Here is a 17,184-nt window from a genome sequence, read left to right as displayed (position 1 = left end):
CGACAGCGTTCAATAGAAAATATATAAATAAAAGGCTTTCGGGGGTGAAATTCATGGAGTGGGTGTTAACTTTAGTTTTACTGAAAACGTTACCTAGTATTACTTTAAGGATATTTTGCCAATACTTTTACTCAAGTAAACATAGAATTCTGGACTTTTGCTTGTAATAGAGTAGTTCTATATTGTGGCATTGATCATTTTACTGAAGTAATAAATGTGAGTAGTTCTTCCACCATTGACTAATTATGACCACAAGCTTAATATGACATACAGTAGTTGGGGGGTATTTGAGAGATATGTGACGTCACTTTAGCAAGGTACTGGTGCCTACACTTTAAACAAGGCTCAAAGAGTGTGTAATTGATAAGAAACGTGTAGTTATTACTACGGTATATGAAATCTAACAGTGGACATATAACATAGACTGTATAAATGAGATGGACAAACCCACTCCGCTGCTTTCTACAGACCGAAAATGAAGCCGATTGTGCCAAGACTGTAGGTCCGCCATCTTTCAATACGCGTCAGAATGAGACCAGACCATTATTGGTTGGGTAGCTTGTCAATCAAATCATCCCGCCCCTCCTAGAGAATAGCCTACTTTATCGTCAATTTTATAATAAATAGGACCATAATTTAGCAAAACGCATATCCTGATGATTGAAAGGAGACTTTAAACTAGCGACTGGAAGCATATAGAATTTATGACAATTTTTATTACAGTAAGAAAATCTAGTCTAAAGTTTGTCAAAAAACCCATTCACTTGCGTTAAAATAAATTCTTTCTGACACCGCAGGTCGGCGCAGGGTAAAACAGCGCCACTCTGGCCATTTTGTCGGCCTCATCGTAAATATGTAAGACTTGCCCCTTGGTTGAAAAGCACTGCTGTAGCCAATATCATATTGATTGATTGATTGATTAAATACTGTATTAACAGTTTCAGTTTGTAAAAAAGCACAGAAAGTACAGTTCTATACAAAGGAATGCTAAAATGATTTGACCCAAGAAAGCACTATGGCTTGTTTACATTGGGTCCTGTGTATTCAATTCATCAATACAATACATTATGTTGTCTAATAGCACTCACTCAGTCATTATATGATTAAAATAACATGAATTGGTACAACAGGATGCTGATGATGGCTTCACTTCAGAAAAAAGTGAAAAGGAAAAAGGTGAGTGTTTTTCTGTTCTTGTTACAGTTCAATGCTTAAGGTAATAAGTAAGTCGTTAGCTGGTGCTACATTTTGTGTGCCTGGGTGTACATCCTCAATATCATATTGTAAAACTATAAATGTACCAGTTGTTACACTACTATTTATGTGGGGATGTACAGATGAGAGCTTTATTTATCATTCATATATTGACATTATTTTCTGTGACGTATTTATCTCAACCATTCTCTTTTTTTCCTCTTTGCAAACAGCACAGTTTGTGATGCAGAAAAGGGCAAAGTTGATTCAAGACGCCTCCACAGTCATGGCTATAGTAGACAGTCTAGGAACCACCATGGTTCATCATGAGATCTATCAAAAGATTCTAGCTGAGAAGACACCTATCGACCAAATGAGGCTGCTGTATACAATGGTGCTAGATCAAGGGGCAACAGTCGTCAGAGCAGCATTTTATGATGCCATCAAACAACACCAACCCGACCAGTTGAAGAGCGTTGGTAAGACCAGATGTATTAAATTACTATATATATATTTTTTTGTTTTGTTTTAGTTATCTCTTTATTTTAAAAAGAAAAATGGCCGACACACACAACAACCTAAAGCTAATTCATAGCAGCAGTGCCATAGAGTGAATTTATGTCAAAGCCCAATCAAAAACGTTGCCATTGCACGTTTCTGCTCTCTTTCTGCTTTCTTGCACGAGGATGCATTTCATCTGGATGTGGTGTAACAAGACAGGTTTGTCACCCAGGAGTCCTAACGTAACTTTGGAATGATCCATTGACCCGGCCTGTAAAATGCACGGATGTGAATCCTGTCCAAAAAACATACCTCCCGTCCACTCCCATTATAGGATCTTGAGAAAAAGCTCCATCTTTTACTGTGGTGAAAACAAGACATTTTCGACGGGCGATCACTCTGCAATGGCGGATTGCGTTAGAAATGTTATTGTTCCGGTACTTAGATGGGACCCTTGACCATCACGCACGCACCTTTTGTTTACATCCGGGTCCTCGTGGAGCCGTCTACAGCTCTAAACTGCTCAGCGTAAACGCTAAGAACGCTGGCATTAGATGTACCCTTTTTTTAAAAGAGCTCTTGCTCTAAATGTGTTAACACATGATTGGCTGGGTCCAGGGTTTCCGCTAGGCATTTTTGGAGCCGGCCACCATGGCCGGCAGGATTATATTTTACCGGCCAAAGAATACATTTACCGGCCATATTATAATTAACGTCACATGCGTGTTTGCACTGCATACATGCACCCAACAACTGATTGGGCTCATTACACCTCGTTACGTTAGAGCTGCGCTGCTGAACACGCAGCAGACGAATACCAAAACGCTCGCCCCAAAACACAGTCGCCCCGGGGAAAATCCGGCGGTATTCGCCTGGTATTCCTAAACATATCAGTAAATTATGCCTAACCCTAACCTTATTCCTGATCTTAACCTCAGTAAAACTATACCTAATCCTAAACCTATTTCTACCTCTATCCTCAGTAAAACAAATACAAGAATACAAGAACCGCTGGTCCGCCTGAAAAATGGGGGCGAGGGTGTTTTGGTGCGAGTCCTAATAACCCTGCGGGCTGTGGTTTCCCTGCGCAACTCCGTCGCACAGTATAAACAAATTAATATATATTTTGGGCTTTACATCGATTCTCATTCAACCTTGATATGCAAAAGTATGTTTTGTTTTGTTTTGTTAACGTTAATTATATATGTCATGATATATGTGGCCTTGCGCAAGGTTGATTACTTGCCTTTATAGTTGCTTTCACCAACTTTCACCACTTTAGCATTGCAGTAACTGTGCTTGCATAATATCCACGACCCACACGTGTTCGGGACGGGACGGGTCCCTTTATCGACAATTGGGTTCGGCTTGGTTCAGATTCTATCACCTCGGAAAATCCCGGTTCTGTTTATCAACACCCGAGCGAACCACCCTACTCAGCACTGATCAGGAGGAGACACAGCTGTGTCTCTTAGCGGTGTTGTGTCGTATCAAAAATAGCAAACATACAAGCTCACAAAGCGGCGCGTTGCGACGTGCTGTGAGCTTGTAGCTCTGATATTTTCAACGCGCGACACCATCGTACAACGAATAGGCTATTCTATAACTGCAGCGCACAGCAGCAGCCGAGCAGGCTGTCGGAATTAAACCACACAGTCAGATCATGATAAAAACTTTAAATGATTATGATTGTAATGGTTGTAGCCAACTACTTTATGCAAATAATAATATTAATAATAGGCTTAAATAATAAAGTAGCCTAATAACAGCATTTTCCCAACCGGCCACGGTGGCCGGTGGTGTTTATATTTACCGGCCAATTAAAAATTTTACCGGTCAATGGCCGGTATATACCGGCTAACGGAAACCCTGGCTGGGTCTAATCAAGACACAGGTGAACATTTTCAAACAGACAGGTGAGACAAGACAGGAAGCGGCAACAGAGGAACAGAAGAAACACTACGATATCACTACAAAATAAAAGGAACACAGCAGTAAACAAAAACGAATTTCACCCATTGTTTTACTTCTGCAAACCTGTGATGAGGCAATCCTTCTATAATTTTACAAGCTCTGTTATGGTGTAGTGGTGAGGCCAAAATTGGTTCTGCCCGGTTCTCCTCAGTGGCTGGAGCAGTTGATCTGAAATTGCACACAGCCATTGACCATTACCTTGTGCACGGAACAGCGAAGCCCATTTTTCGATTTCACCAAATCTCAGCTGTTTTATTAGCGTTTTTGTGTAAAAGAATGTCGCCATGGTTACGGTTACCCAGCTGTGGGATGGTCCCGCGAGCTATGGGACGATCTGCCTCCCGGTTTTCCAGATCATGTGTAAATATCCCCCCACGGGTATGGACTAGTCCTTCTATAATTTGACAAACCTCTGTAGTGGTGTAGTGGTGAGGCCTAAATTGTCTGGAACACTTGATCTGAATTTGCACACAGCCATTGACCATTACCATGCCCACGGAACTGCGAAGCCCGTTTTTCGATATCACCAAATCTCAGCTGTTTGTTAGCGTTTTTGTGTAAAACAATGTTAGGGGCGGCCATAGCTGAGTGGTTAGTGAGCCCGCCTAGGGAGCCAGAGGCCCTGGTTGCCCAAGGTACGATGCCAGGCCAGGCCAGCAAATGTGTCGATGAAATGCAATTTGTCCCTGAGCAGTCGACCGGGTATGGACTAGTATAGCTAATGCTGATTCTAAACCCTGTCACTACAAAATAACAAGAGATACAAGTTGTAGTGACTAAGTCCTATACTTTAGCACTACGTGGTTGGCGATGGCTGGGAATTAAGTTTAGACGTGTGTTCAATGACTGTTTAGACTGATGTCCAAAAACATAACTTAACAACATAACCTAATGATTTATTCTCTGTAGTTGTCTGTCACTTCAGCATACAAACATGTAACAATCGGCCTTAACTTTGAAAGGAAAACTATTAACTAAAGGAAGAATAAAGGGATCGGCAGGTTTTTAACTTAAATACTTTATAAAATAAAGCTACAAAAATAACAATTTACAAAGCGAAACGGTAAATAATAATACACCTCTTGGTTTTAACTACTGTCCCTGTCTCTTTCCCTAAGAAATAAACAAACAAATCGTCAATCCACAATTATTTCACTTATCCCCTTCCCACCCAAACAATTCCCAATGTCCTCCCAATGACCCCTCAGATCAAAATCTCATTCAAACATGACCAACAAAACCTACTCGGACGTAACGGTGAACGTCACCGCAGACAGACGCTTCAAACAATAACAACAGTTCACGTGTTAGTGTCTAAACACACTGGTAAACAGGCTGGTTTGTTCTTCCCTCCCCCCCGTGCCACACCCCCTACTTGTAAAGTCGGGTGGCACCAATGTTCCAATCACCCACAGCACCCAGACCCATTACCCCTCACGTGAATAGGAAATGTCCATATATCTCATAGTTTCCAACATGTTACATATCAATCAGATGCAATTATTATAATAACATTATTAACCCTGCAAGTCAAATGGAAACCTGTTCCAAAGTTCAGCAGCTACAGTAGCAGACACATGGTCCCCTTTTGAATTAAGATATAACAAGACCTCTTATGTAAGGACTTTACCATAACATTACATATGTCCTCTCTTCTTTGGCCATTTAGAAACCCTTCCTCCTCAACAACAACTCAAGATGAATCTGAAGACAAAGTCTCAGCGTTTCTTCGGGTGGAAACTAGACGAGGAAGAAGGAAGCTCAACACCTCTGAAAGAGATCTTCACAGATATCTACATCACAACGGGAGGGAGTGGACAGGGCAATATTGAACATGAGGTCAGACAGATTGAAGCAGTGTCCAGGAAATCAGCCACACAAGAAACGTCAATCAAATATGAAGACATCTTTAAAGCTTTACCTCCAGAAAATGAACCAATCAGAACAGTGATGACAAAGGGAGTGGCTGGCATTGGGAAATCAGTCCTCGTTCAGAAGTGTGCTTTGGACTGGGCAGAAGACAAAGCCAACCAGAGTACTCACTTCATGTTTCCATTCACGTTCCGTGAGCTAAATTCTATGAAGAAGGAGTATAGCTTGGAGCAATTTATTCATGGGTGTTTTGTTGAAACCGAGGGCGTACCAATCTGCAACTTCAACAATCCCAATACTGTGTTCATCTTTGATGGATTAGATGAGTGTAGGCCTCCTCTACACTTTGACAACAGTGAGATCATTACTGTCACAACGCCAACCACGGTGGCTCTGCTGGTCACAAACCTCATCACGGGCAAGCTACTTCCTTTTGCTCGCATCTGGATAACCACACGACCTGCAGCAGCCAATCAGATCCCTTCTAAACATGTTGACAGGGTGACAGAGGTGAGAGGATTCACTGAGCCCCAGAAGGAGGAGTTCTTCATCAACAGATTCCGTGATGACAAGAAGCAGGCCACAACAATCATCTCACACATCCAGACATCACGAAGCCTCCACATCATGTGTCACATCCCAGTCTTCTGTTGGATCATTGCTGCAGTTTTGGAGAACATGTTGACAGAATATGAACATGTAGCACTTCCAAAGACCCTGGCTGCGATGTTCATCCACTTCATACTGATTCATTCCAAACATAAGACGGCTAAGTACCATAACAAAGCTCAGGCACATTCTGACTTGAATCCAGGTCAGGCCATTCTGTCATTGGGAAAACTGGCCTTTGATCAACTGGAGAAAGGCAACCTTATCTTCTATGAAAAAGACCTGACAGAGTGTGGCATTGATATTGAAGATGCAGCAGTGTACTCAGGAGTGTTCACACGGTTCTTTAAAGAGGAGCATGGGTTGCACACAGACAAGGTGTTCTGCTTTGTCCATCTGAGTGTTCAGGAGTTTCTGGCTGCTCTTTATGTATTTCACTCATTCATCAACACTGGTGTCAACCTGCTGCAACATTCCTTCCGGTGGTCTAAGCTCTTTACAAAGAAGGAAACTCGCTTCTACCAGAGTGCCGTAAACAATGCCTTACAGAGTCAAAATGGACACCTGGACTTGTTCCTCCGTTTTCTGCTGGGCCTCTCACTGGAGACCAACCAGACGCTGTTAGACAGACTGCTTCCTAGTTTGAAGGCACGAAACATGTCGCATTCCAATCAGAAGACAATTAAGTACATCAAGAAGAAGATCAGGGAGAATCCATCTCAAGAGAGAATCATCAACCTGTTCCACTGTCTGAATGAGCTGAATGATCATTCTCTAGTTGAGGAGATCCAACAGTACCTGAACTCAGGAAGTCTCTCCACAGACCAACTCTCTCCTGCTCAGTGGTCAGCTCTAGTCTTCATTTTGCTGTCATCAGGAAAAGTGCTGGAGGTGTTTGACCTGAAGAAATACTCTGCTTCAGAGGAGGCTCTTCTGAGGCTGCTGCCAGTGGTCAAAGCCTCAAACACAGCTCTGTAGGTGAACTGATAACTGGATACATGTTATATATTATGTCATCTTATTTCATAGGCAAAGAAATACAAAAATGTCTTATAATAACTATTGTTTCTTCAGGCTGAGTGGCTGTAACCTCACAGAGAGATGTTGTGAGGAGTTATCATCAGTTCTCAGTTCCAGCTCCTCTAATGTGACAGAACTGGATCTAAGCAATAATGATCTGCAGCATTCTGGAACAAAGCAGCTCTGCGTTGGACTAGGGAGTCCTCACTGTAAAGTCAAGACGCTCAGGTCAGTATTCCTGAACCTTTTAAACATGAGAACATTTATACCATGGCTTAAATACACATGGAGTTTGTCTGATTAATTTATTTACATTTAATCAGGAGGATACAGACAATGGCATGTATGCAAATATCAGAGGAAATATAAATTAACACTATATTAGAGGGTTTTCCAGGTTATCAAAACATTGGAACATGTATTCAACTAGAACATTAAACCCAATATTAGGGCGATTTCACGTTATATGGGACATAAAAGTTGGACAGTTATTATTTCTAATAATGATTTCATATCAGCAAAATCAGTCAATATCCTAAACTGATCTTAACCTGTAGCTGTAACCTGTAACACTTCACGAATCAGAATTGTACATACAGAAACTATATACTGTAAATGGAGGCAACATGATTATAATAATAACAAATTTGTCAACATATGTGACCATTTTTGACTGAAGGACAGTCATCTCGCTGGTGGCCATTGTTCAGGAGAGGAGAAAACTTTTTTTTTTCAAAAACATTTTTTTTTACACAAAAGGAGTTTATAGCCCAGTTAGACTCTTCACATACCAGAGTATATCGGACAGAAATTTCAGAGCTTAAATTGACATGTAAATATGAAATAAATGCATAAACATGTATTAAAATATAAGGTTAGAGCTAGCATGTGCTAGCATTGCTAACAAAATCCTCAGTTTCCATCCAAACATTGCGAAATCACGGTAAAATCCGCTATTTCTACCCGATCATTTTGAAAGGTATCACTAGTCTGTTGGCTTGTGTCTAATGAGAATGTCAAATAAAGATGTATAAACAATCATATGTTGTTAAAACTGTTGTGAAAAGGTATCTTAGTTTAGTCCTCCTGGTCACTGGAACCAGCCGGTTCCAGCAGGGGGCAGTGGCAAACATTTAGTCTCAGAGAGCATACATAACAAAGAGTGCCTAACCCTAAACCATTAAACAAAGGATATGTAAATCCCGCTATGCATGATGGGATTGATAGCCCAGTAGTACTATCTTTGAATGAGATCCATTCAACTGGTCTTTTCTCTACTGAAGAGTTTTAACTTGACTTCAGTTCTATAAGCTTCAGTTTAAAAACTATTCACTCAATCTTATTAACCAATATATCATTATTTTGCTATGATTCCCTGCTTTCATATGACATAAAAAAAATGAGAATGAAAAAATGCTAGATGACTGACTCCCAGTCAAATTTGGTCACATATATTCATGCGAGCACTTATTTTCTTTCTTATAATCATTTGAGTCTTATAAAAACATTGCCATCAGTCTTTCAGTCTCTAGATATATAGATAGATAGATAGATAGATAGATAGATAGATAGATAGATAGATAGATAGATAGATAGATAGACCGAATTTATAGTCATGTTATTTACTCAACTTTTACCTGAAGATAGTGGAACAGAACTGGAAGGTAACTTGCATTGGTACCCAGACACAGAAGTGAAGTTTATGCAGTAGAGGTTCTACAGCATAAATCAACACAAACGTCGTTGTTTAGTATTGCATCCATAGTATTCCTACACATCCAATATAATGTCAGAACTGAGGCGGGGTGCTACCCAGACTAAACCAAAGACCCACAGCTGGGCACGGTGATGTCATGTTTATGATGTTATGGATATAGTTGGCCTCTTCCTTTGTTCTGCCCCTTCCTCAAACACAGCTCTGTAGGTGAACTGATAACTGGATACATGTTATATATTATGTCATCTTATTTTATGGGCAAAGAAATACAAAAATGTCTTATAATAACTATTGTTTCTTCAGGCTGAGTGGCTGTAACCTCACAGAGAGATGTTGTGAGGAGTTATCATCAGTTCTCAGTTCCAGCTCCTCTAATGTGACAGAACTGGATCTAAGCAATAATGATCTGCAGCATTCCGGAAAAAAAGGAGCTCTGCGTTGGACTAGGGAGTCCTCACTGTAAAGTCAAGACACTCAGGTCAGTATTCCTGAACCTTTTAAACATGTGAACATTTATACCATGGCTTAAATATACATGGAGTTTGTCTGATTAATTGATTTATATTTAATCAGGAGGATACAGACTATGGCATGTATGCAAATATCAGAGTAAATATAAATTAACACGTTAATTAGAGTTTTTTCCAGGTTATCAAAACATTGGAACATGTATTCAACTAGAAAATGTAACGAGGGCTATCGTCTTTTATGTCTTGCCCCCCAATGGTAGGGTTATTTATATTTGATTTATATTTTATTATGATTTATATTTATTTATATGGGACATAACAGTGGGACAGTTTTATTTCTAATAATGATTTCATATCAGCAAAATCAGTCAATATCCTAACGGATCTTGAACTGTAGCTATAACACTTCACTTCAGATCAGAATTGAACGTACAGAAACTATATAAATGGAGGCAACATGATTATAATAACTATCTCTAATCTATTGTGTGAGCACTGTTTTTTTTCTTACCATAATTTGAGTCCTCTAAAACATTGCCAGTTTATGCAGTTTATGAGGTTCTATAAATCAGCCCAAACACAGCACAAACACAGATCCTATTATCATTCTAAAAAAAAAAGCAATAAGGATAGCTAACAAAGCTGATTACAGAGAACCAACAAACCCACTCTTTATCAAACGGAACACACTGAAATGTAAGGACTTGTTTGATTTCAAAACCCTCCAGCTCATGTACAAAATAAAAAACAGTCAATTGCCAAACAGTATCCAGAAGTTGTTTGAATGGAGAGAACGTAAATCTGAATTAAGAGGAAAGTATTTAAAGGAAAAAGGTTAGAACAAATTCAAGCTTCACTGTATCACAGTAAGAGGGGTTGAATTATGGAACACCAGTGGTGAAGAACTGAAAAGTTGCAGTACAATACTCAAACACATCGTCTGTGAAGGCGGCCCCAACGACCTCGGGTGGGTCACTCGTAGACTGATCAAAACAAACTTATAAAAACAACATATTGAAAGGATATTGCATTAAGCTCTGAAGATGAACACCAGAAGCTGTTTTTGTTTCCGTTTGTTTCTTGTTTTCATAGTAATATCTTGACATTGACATATTTTTATATTTCTTATTTTAAATGTATCATGTTTATTTTATGTATTTCTTTTTGTCTTTTTAACAGTGTTTGAAATAAACAATCAATCAAAGAAAAAGTGTGCTACATGGAGAGATGACATTCTGTTCATATTGTAAACAAACACATCTGAAACAGACTTGACACAAAACAGTCAACGTGAAACTTTGTGACGCAATCATCAGGGGAGGAGCTTTACCCTGTTTTTTACTGGCATAGCCACGCCCCTGGTCACCCCCCTCACATGACCCTGTCTAAGCGATGTGATTGGTTAAAAAAAAACTTGAATCTGGATTTGATTGTCTCTGGCCAACCAGTCAGATTCTAATCTCTTGTCCCTGACCTCCTGATTATGTTTGGTTCTCGGGGTTCGTTCCTAGAAATGTACTGGAGTGAAAGTCATAGTAACACTGTGTGTGTGTGTGTGTGTGTGTGTGTGTGTGTGTGTGTGTGTGTGTGTGTGTGTGTGTGTGTGTGTGTGTGTGTGTGTATATAGGTTGTCAGGCTGCATGATCTCAGAGAAATGCTGTTCTTATCTGGTCTCTGCTCTGAGGTCCAACTCCCATCTGAAAGTGTTGGATTTGACGTACAATCATCCAGGACACATCGGGATAAAGAATCTGTCTGATCTACCACTGCAGACTCTCAGGTATGGAGAGAACCAGTGTGTTCTAGTAGGTTTAGGAAATCATACTGTGATGCTGTATAGTATTGTTTAATGCTGTAAAGTCATTATGTATCATTCTTTCTAATATCAATATTATTATATATTCAGCCCTGACTTTCCGAACCCCACCAATTGCTCCCCTCCCCCACGTTATCTGTACATATATAGTTTTTGCTACTACTTTTACCGTTATGTAATGTACAATGGATCACAATGGAAACAAGCAAGGATGTTTGTGTTATCCTTTTCAGCATAACTTTTGACTGTACTATATATACTGTTAGCAATCTTGTTAATACAGTTTTCAATCAATATTCAATCAAACAATGTCTCTCCTCCACGCCCAGTGTCGAAAATGGTGGAGAGTCCAGGCTGAAACCAGGTTTAAAGAAGTGTAAGTGTGTCTTCTGTTTCATTCATGAAATCAAAGCTGCACACATCCAGATATTTACTTAACTGTATACTTTCTTCGTTTATTTGGTTTGAAGAATGAACATTAATGAACGCTAAAACATGATTTATGTATTGCATACACATGATTAAGTGTAAATATGCTGTATTTAGCGTAAGCTCATGTCCATCCGTAGTCCCAAAACATACAAACATAACAATAAAAAATGGATGGACGTCACCGTGAATGATGTCACACACTCTCAAACAACAAGAATGAACTGGCGTTCACGTCTGAACACATCGGCTGCGAAGGCGCCCCCAACGACCTTGGGTGGGTCACTCGTAGACTGATCAAACATGAATACAGGGGCTTTTTTCAGGGACACACGTCCATGTCCGAAGCATAGAAGTAACACTGCACAATTGTCTTATACTGATGGTATTGCGACCTTTCTAGAAGCTTGTAGGCTCCAATGAATGACCGCATCTCAGTCACAGTCTTTGGGGGAGGGCACGCAGCCAGGGCAGACACACGGTGAGGGGTAGCTCGGATAGTTGCCTTGATGCCACACCCAGCCTAGAATAGAGGTCTGTATGGGTGCTATGGTGGTTTTGGTGGCGGTAAGTTTTATTCCACGCTGTAAAGCTGACAACACCCTCCTCCAGATGGCCAAAAGGTCATCAAGATTGTTTGGGCCACAGTACATGTCGTCTGCCACTTTGGTTATGTGGCCTTGCTCAAGAATCTCCCGAACACCCTGCACGTCAACTCCTCCAACGCCGTCTCAGACCCTGGCATGCCCATGGCGCTACGCACGTACACACAAACGCCCTTAAACAGTGTAACAACACAATATTTCCATGAGTCCCTGGATAAGGGGATTTGATATGTCTATCGCTCTTGTGCTGGGTGCCATAATAATAGGTGTTTTCACCCACACACACCTGATGTTTGGCTGGCCTGATAGATATGTTGTTCTTCACCATGCCAACCAAGATGTCTGAATCAAGGTTCGCCACGACGAGGCCTTCAAAGTAGAGGTTGTACCCGTCTCTTTGAAAGCATGTTCTTATCTCCCCAATACCTTCAATGGGGACGAGCCGTCTGCTTGATGGGCCAATTGTGTGTTTTTTGTAATGGTGCCACCCCATCTTGTGGCACACAATGCCTTCATCATATTCCCTGTTGCGCCACTGTCAATAGTGAGCCTTACAGCTCGATGTCCATGAAAGGTGTCAAGATACGGTGATGACTTGATGACCCGCTGAACAACGCTGGCTGCAGTCATCTCTTCACCAGCAAAGTTGTCTGATTCGTCCTCAGACTCAATCTGCTCCCCCGTAACCTGCCGTGTTTTTGCCATGAACCTTTTGTCCTCAGGAGGCAGAAATGGGCATTTGCTCAAAAAATGTTCATCAGGCCTTCTGGCTTCCTTACACAGAGGCCACACCCTCCTCCTCGTAACATGATTCATTTGTTGTTTTGGCTTGGAAAATCTAGAGCTAGAGAATCTAGGACTAGACCTGGAAAATCCGGACACAGCTGTGCGCATAGCCCTTGCATCCTCTGAAGCCTGTAGTTCATTTAACAGGGAATCAAGGGCCTGTGAAATCTCTGGCTTAACATTAGCATGACTGTGGTTTCATTATCCCACATTCTGCCTGATTTGGGGGTCAAAAACTGTCTTTTTTTTTTTCTCTTAAATTTTTATCCCACGATTTTGTAACCCTATTTTTAACACCCAGTGCCAATTGTCTATGTAATCCTGGGCACTACCTTCCCTCTGCCTAGGGAGGCCAGGGCCGAGCTCATACCTCCTTCAATGCATGAGAGCCAACTGACATTCTTATCACCTGACAGGGGAGAGTTTCCCTGGTTGGACGGAACACGTTATTCCAACCAGTTCCCTTCCCCTCCATCAGGCGCCCCGGCTGGCCAGGGGGAGGCAGTATAGTGACCAGGATTACTGCATGTTTTTGTGAGGGTACCTACCCTAGGAGACACGGGGAGAACAAGCAAAGTCCACACAGAGTGGGCCCTTTCACTAACCCCACCTAGGGTATGAGCACTGATGACGCGGAGGAGAGAACACGCCCCCAGCGCCCACAGCGTCCCTTGTGGGAATCGAACCCAGGACCTTCTAGCTGTGAGGCGACAGCACTACCGACTGCGCCACTGTGCCCCCAAAAACGGTCTTTTTGATCCCCAAATCAGGCTATTCTATTGGTCACTGTCTCTCTGTGCTCCAGACGAGCTCACACCTTCTCCCCAACCAGTGCGGGTTCCATTGTCTTCTAAATAGCTATTAACATTTCAATTGCACTCTGCTCAGTCATTGAGCTCACATATGTTGTTGTTGTTGTAGGCAGGCAGAAACATTATCAAATAGGCTAACTTGTAATGGTAACTGCAGATTCTGTATGTAAAATCTTTATAAAAAATAAGCGTATAAAACAGTGTGATCTGTAGCGTCACATTAAACTCTTCAGTGAAACATGGAGCCTATATGAACGCTGAAGCCACTGTCTAATTACGTGACTATCTCCATTGTCCAAAACACATGGATATCTCTTGACAAACCAATATTATTATATTCATAATAATAATATTCACATTATTGTCTGAGCATAAAGCTCTCATTCTATCAGCTGTTTCCAGGTCGCTGACAAACGCGTCTCCTCTCCTCCTCCCTGTCAGCGCAACAAGTGAACACATCGCTATGTTCCACAAATGTGCTCATTCCTGCTCTACTCCTGCGCTAAATATCTGATCTACAAACATAAAACAGTCGCTGCCTGACGAGCCCTATGCTTGTAGATCAGATCTGTTGGCACAGCATTAGAAAACAGCGCGTTCTGTAGCGAACACATCGGTATGCTTCACACATGTGCTCAATCCTGAGCAAAATATCTGATCTTCAAGCATAAAACAGTTGCTGTGTGACAAGCTGTATGCTTGTAGATCCTATCTTTTTCCACTGCTTTGCAGTGAAGTGCGTTGCCAAATTTTGCGAGAGAAATAAGCAGTAATATGCAACCCCAGTCCCTGGTTAGACCTTTCTATATAAATATTTACCTATTAAAAATAATTCACAAAAGGACATGCATGAAGCTCTAATCTAAACAAGTATGAAAAGATATTTATATCTGCAAAGTAACTAGTAACTAAAGTTTTCAAATAATTGTAGTGGAGTAAAAGTACAAGATTTGCCTCTGAGCTGTTAGTGGAGTAGAAAAGTATTACCATTATAATGTAATTATATGGGTAATAATAATAATAATAAGGGTAATAATAATAATAATAATAATAATAATAATAGAAAGACGTGAAAGCCCAAAGTCGCTTATAATAAGCAGACATGGCAACATTGACTCGCTGCACAGCAACGAGTCTGCTCGTCTTCGGGGGAACTCGAGGTGTCAATTGCTTTTCCCTGGGGGAGAGATGGGTGAGAGCGGTCAATTTTGCCGAAATATAACGGCTGGGATGGTATATATGGTGTTGATTTCATATTTATAATACGTTTCAGAAAAAAAAGAGCTTCATGAGAGAGGATAATCCACTTTAAATTCTCAAAATCGGTCAAATTGATGGCTTAGTCATGCGAGTGTTAATGGATGCGAGCGTCCGTGAACGTAGCTCTGTGCCATACCGCTGCTTCACAAGTCTGGGTAGGTCATCATGCAGGAGGCGGAGCCATGTAAGCAGCTGAAGTTCTCAAGTGATGGTGACAGCTCCTCATCTTCTGTCACAACTTATCCCATGTGACTAATCCCAGAGTCTTTGTGCAACATATTGATTGACCTCCATAAACGCCATTAAGCGCTGGAATAAGTCTTCTGGTCTTTCATTAGGTTCCAATTTAATAGCAGCAAAGTCAATGAAATGTGCTCCTGTGCACTGAAATCCATAATGCTGACGGATAGCCTGCCATATATTGTCAGTGGATGTAGAGTTTTTCATTATACTTTGACGTGAAATCACAGGACAATAATTGGCTATTTGTCCAAGCATTAATTCCAGCATGCTTACTTTCTGTTCCTTTGTCGACGCTGCGCGCGGGGGAGGTCCTCCCCGTCGTCATGGAAACCTCTGTGTGGAGAAGCTCTAGTCTTCTTCTCCCACGCTGCGCCGTCAACAAGGAACGGGGCGAACTCATTGTCAAGTAACAGTGTGTACAGGAGATTCTGTCGCCAGTTTTCAAACAAGTTCACATTCTCTATATTGATTAAGCTCCATTGTTTCGGAGCTCTTAGTGACGTTGCCATATTGCGCGCTGCACGCTCGCAATCCTCTGGCGTTCTGACGGTAGAATAAATCCACAGTGCGACCGTCTCTTCAAAAGACTTTTGATATGAAATCCTTTTTCGGCATGATGCCACCACGCCAGTTTAGGTAAAGGGATACATTCAAGAAGGGTCACAGACACGAGAGGTTTTGCGGCGCAAACATTTTACTGAAGGAAGTGATGGTACAAGAATCCCAGGCACCTGATCTCCAGGTACTTAAGTAACCATGACAACATTACCATGACAACCACACGCCCACATTAACTCTTTAACTGCCAGAGTAATAGTGTAATAGTGTCACCCCACTGCCAGCGAAAAAGAACGATTTTACTGACCTTCGAAAAATCATGGAATATTCTCTGTGACCTCCGTGTTCACGGAGATCGCCTCATTATACGCATGGGGGTCCGGCACAGAGTGCCGCGCTATGAGCTTGTAGATCTGCTATTTTTTGAAGAAATCATAAAAATGTGCTTAAATCTTTTGAATAAATATTTTTTTTAAATGAACATTTTTAACTCAAATCTTTGCTTCTGGGGGATTCTACAAATGTCTTCTAAATCCTAACAGTTAAAAAGGAAAAAGAAAAAAAATGTAAGTTGTTATAATATCAGTGGTTCTCAAACTGCGGACCCCCATCTCAAAATATTTTGTTCCAGGGACCCCAAGAAGTAAAGATTTGAGTTACAAATGTTTGCTTTAAAAACATATATACATATATATATATATTCAAAGATTTAAACACATTTTCACGACTTTAAAAAAATAGCAGATCGGTGCCGTGCTATGAGCTTGTAGATCTGTTATTTTGAGTAGCCTAAGTATAAAAGGTTAAAGTGGTTAATATTATTGTGACGCTATTAACACATTTTGCTGGGGATCCCCTGGAACCCCCCCAAGGACCCCTGGGGTCCCCGGCAATTTTTTAAAGCAAACATTTGTAACTCAAATCTTTGCTTCTGGGGTTCCCTGGAACAAAATATATTTAGATGGGGGTCCGCGGCCAAATACATATCATTTTGGGGGTCCTTGACATGAAAAAGTTTGAGAACCACTGATTTACACACCTGGAGACCTCTTCGTACAGATCTTTTCCTGTAGTTGTGCCATGCATATGACGTAATCCCCAAAACTCTTCAGTTACGCACAGGCTAGAGTCCACTCCACGGATGAAAATTGACAGCTGGGCAATGTCAGATATGTCCGTGCTCTCGTCCACAGCAAGGGAGTATGCAACAAATTCTTTTCCCTTTCTCACAAGCTGCTGTTTTAGATTGGTGGAAAGCTCTTGTACACGGTCATCAACGGTGTTTCTGCTCAGGCTCACATTTGAAAACAATTGCTTT

General features: G+C 41.1%; 2 protein-coding genes across 2 annotated transcripts in view; both read left to right on the top strand.

Moving 5' to 3' along the window:
* LOC311056094 (NLR family CARD domain-containing protein 3-like) overlaps positions 1–17,184 on the top strand; it is a 133,998-nt gene that overhangs the window by 36,924 nt on the left and 79,890 nt on the right. The gene's annotated exons all lie outside the window — the stretch shown is intronic.
* LOC311055760 (NLR family CARD domain-containing protein 3-like) overlaps positions 1,511–17,184 on the top strand; it is a gene marked incomplete at both ends in the record, with an annotated part of 20,323 nt that continues 4,649 nt past the window's right edge. Inside the window, 5 exons of the mRNA XM_084072027.1 lie at positions 1,511–1,673; positions 5,339–7,124; positions 7,225–7,398; positions 10,985–11,137; positions 11,503–11,549. Of these exons, the coding sequence (XP_083928153.1) occupies positions 1,511–1,673; positions 5,339–7,124; positions 7,225–7,398; positions 10,985–11,137; positions 11,503–11,549 (2,323 nt within the window). The remainder of the gene's footprint in view (positions 1,674–5,338; positions 7,125–7,224; positions 7,399–10,984; positions 11,138–11,502; positions 11,550–17,184) is intronic.

The sequence above is a fragment of the Gymnoscopelus microlampas genome, assembly GCF_963454915.1.
Source record: "Gymnoscopelus microlampas genome assembly, chromosome: 11".
In the NCBI taxonomy this organism is placed as follows: domain Eukaryota; kingdom Metazoa; phylum Chordata; class Actinopteri; order Myctophiformes; family Myctophidae; genus Gymnoscopelus; species Gymnoscopelus microlampas.
This window is presented reverse-complemented; position numbering and strand designations above follow the sequence as displayed.